Raw genomic sequence first — 2,657 nt, 5'->3', positions numbered from 1 at the left:
AGTGGGACCCACGAGAGAACCAATAGCACGAAAACGCTCTAAAGGTGGCAAAAAGGAGTCATGCACTACTCTAAATAGATAGATACAGAGCCATGCAAAGAAAGTTGCCGTTTCCAGTCTCTCGCCATTTGGGGTTAAAACGCTCTCTCTTCTTTCTCTCTCTCCCTCAATCTCTCTATCGCTTTCAATTTAAGATTTAGACCCTTTCCCTCAAAAACCCTTCAAAACACCAAATGGGGCGTTAGAAATTCCAGAAAGGAAGCTCCTTTAGGGGTTGCTAGGGAGGAAGGAAGAGAGCTCAATCAGTTTCTCGAAACAGAGGTCTCTGGATTGAACAACGTATTGATTCTGATTCTGCTCCTGGTTCTGGGTGTGTGATCAGTTGGGTCTCTGTAATTTCTTCTTTCTGTAGTTTAGAGAAATGGGTCGAGGGAAGATTGAAATCAAAAGGATCGAGAATGCCAACAGCCGGCAAGTCACATTCTCCAAGAGGCGTAATGGATTGCTTAAGAGGCTCATGAACTTGCTATTCTCTGTGACGCCGAGGTTGCTGTGATCATTTTCTCAATACAGGGAAGCTTTTCGAGTTTTCGAGTTCTGGGTATGCGTTTAAATTTTCTTGAACTTTAGATTTGATTGCATGTTGTTTTTTTCTATCATACCCTCTGTTGTGTTCTGTAAACTAGGCTGGAAAATTTCAGCGTGTTTGTGTAAGTTCTGTTGACATGAATGATGTCGATGTTGTTCCTCTTTTATATGTTTACATTATTTCATGCGCTATTTTCTCCCATTCCTTAAAAATTAATTTTTATATATTCGAATCGTCTTTTTCGTTCTTTTGGTCCTCAGTGTTTTGTGTAAAATTCCTTTGTTTCTGATGTAACTCAACGCATTTCTTTTCGGTAAAAAAAAAAAAAAAATACATTCTTAGATTACTTCTTTGCACTGTTTAAATTATCTTAGTTTGAACTCTTCTACCTGACTATTGTAACTTCTTGAAGTGAATTTAGAGTACATAAATCTCGAACTTTTTGTCCCCCTCCTTTTTCTGGGGTTTTGACCTCGTTCATATGACTTGTCTATCGTATTATGAACTTCAATTGCTGATTGAACTTGTGTTCAGCAATAAATGGCATGCACTGTTTTCACTGCAACTAAACGTCTTCAAAATTTCTATGTGCCATGTTAATTCTGTCCCCTCCTGATATCTTTGGTGTAAATTTCATGTTGTTGCTAAGTTTCTCTGTAAAAGTAGCATCAGATTGTTTTTGGCTAGAAAAAACTAACTTGATCTCATAATACTTCTTTACATTCGAGTAAACTCAACATATGCCGAGCAAATCATATACCATATTTCCTACTAACCAAACATGTGGTCATTTATACTTGCAATTTATTCTTGCAGTATGATGAGAACACTTTCAAGATACAACAAATGCTTTAACCCTTCAGAAGCTGCTGTGATGGAATGTAAGACAGAGGTACTCTCAGATACCCATTAGCAATTAGCTTATTAAACCTCAAATTTTTTCCTGGGTTGAGGTTGCACATGGTTTCATGTTCATATAGCTACATAGAGTGCTTTAGCCCCCACTGTGTTGTCTGACTACAGCAGAAGTACATTATTTGACCTGATAATGAAATACATTGGACTTCTCAATATCTCCTTCTTGATTTACATAAAACTCAGTTTTTTCATTCTTCAAGCTACAAACTTATTTGTTCGTGGAACTGCAATGTTAATCTAGTTTGCATGTTTTATTTACCTGTGGACTCTCCTTACTACTTAGGTATAAGTAATTATTTTCTTGAGTTATTTTCTTACTACTATCATACGGACTTTATTGAGTTAAAATTGCTCGACTTCAAATGGCAGCGTCTAGCAATTGAATTTTTTTTGCCTTCTTAATCATTCTTCTATTGGCTTCTTGCATAGGTACTTCCTGATTGGCATTTCCTATGATTCATTTATGGGATTATCATCTAACAATTTTCTTTTCAGAAGGAAGATCCTAAGACAGTGCAGACTCTGAAAGATGAAATTTTAAAGCTAGAAAAAAAGCAGTTGTATGTGTTTTCAATGTGTTCATGTCTTGTTTACTATATTTTGCTAATTTGTGTATTTCTTATGAATATTAGCTTCTGATTCTACAGACGCTTGTTAGGTAAGGACTGACAGGGTTGAATTTGAAGGAATTGCACCAGCTAGAGCAGCAACTGAATGAAGCATTATTTTCTGTCAAGGAGAAGAAGGTCTTTCTCATTTAACTTTATTCTCTATTTTTTTGTTCTTAGTTTCAGCGTTTCAGCGGCTTTTCTATTTCACCAGCTGTGAGACCTAATGTTTATTCTTACAGGAGGAATTGCTTATGGAGCAACTGGAGCAGTCGAGAGTACAGGTATACTGGAATCTGACCTTACCATGCCAGCTTTTTCGGAACTAGATAAATTAGCCTTCAAATTAAGGAGACATAGTGAGCCTTCTGTGTTGTAAAAGTCAAAGGTTTTTGTGTTAACATGGATTATTGCAAGGTTTTTAGATCACCCTGAAAGCATGAAGGTATTCAATCATGACCCATACCAAGCAAGCCTGAATGAAATCAAATCCTTTTAATGGATAGTTTTCTACCCTTGAAAGGGAGTATGGTAGTTGGTTT

The 2,657-nt window shown here is 36.6% G+C and overlaps 1 protein-coding gene across 1 annotated transcript; it reads left to right on the top strand.

Moving 5' to 3' along the window:
• Positions 1 to 421: 421 nt before the first annotated feature.
• On the top strand, positions 422 to 2,399 carry LOC129298501 (agamous-like MADS-box protein AGL15; the record flags this gene model as incomplete). Its single annotated transcript, XM_054936917.1, is given in 8 exon segments — positions 422 to 509; positions 512 to 562; positions 565 to 601; positions 1,406 to 1,481; positions 2,003 to 2,067; positions 2,155 to 2,171; positions 2,174 to 2,253; positions 2,358 to 2,399. Coding segments are annotated over 8 exon segments (456 nt in total), but the record flags the coding sequence as incomplete, so codon positions are not given.
• Between the last annotated feature and the right edge of the window lie 258 nt (positions 2,400 to 2,657).

Source organism: Prosopis cineraria, unplaced genomic scaffold, assembly GCF_029017545.1.
Source record: "Prosopis cineraria cultivar Desert tree isolate PC_DT_omini unplaced genomic scaffold, ASM2901754v1 PC832, whole genome shotgun sequence".
NCBI lineage: Eukaryota > Viridiplantae > Streptophyta > Magnoliopsida > Fabales > Fabaceae > Prosopis > Prosopis cineraria.
The sequence above is the reverse complement of the archived record's forward strand: the minus strand, read 5'-3'. Positions and strand labels throughout refer to the sequence as shown.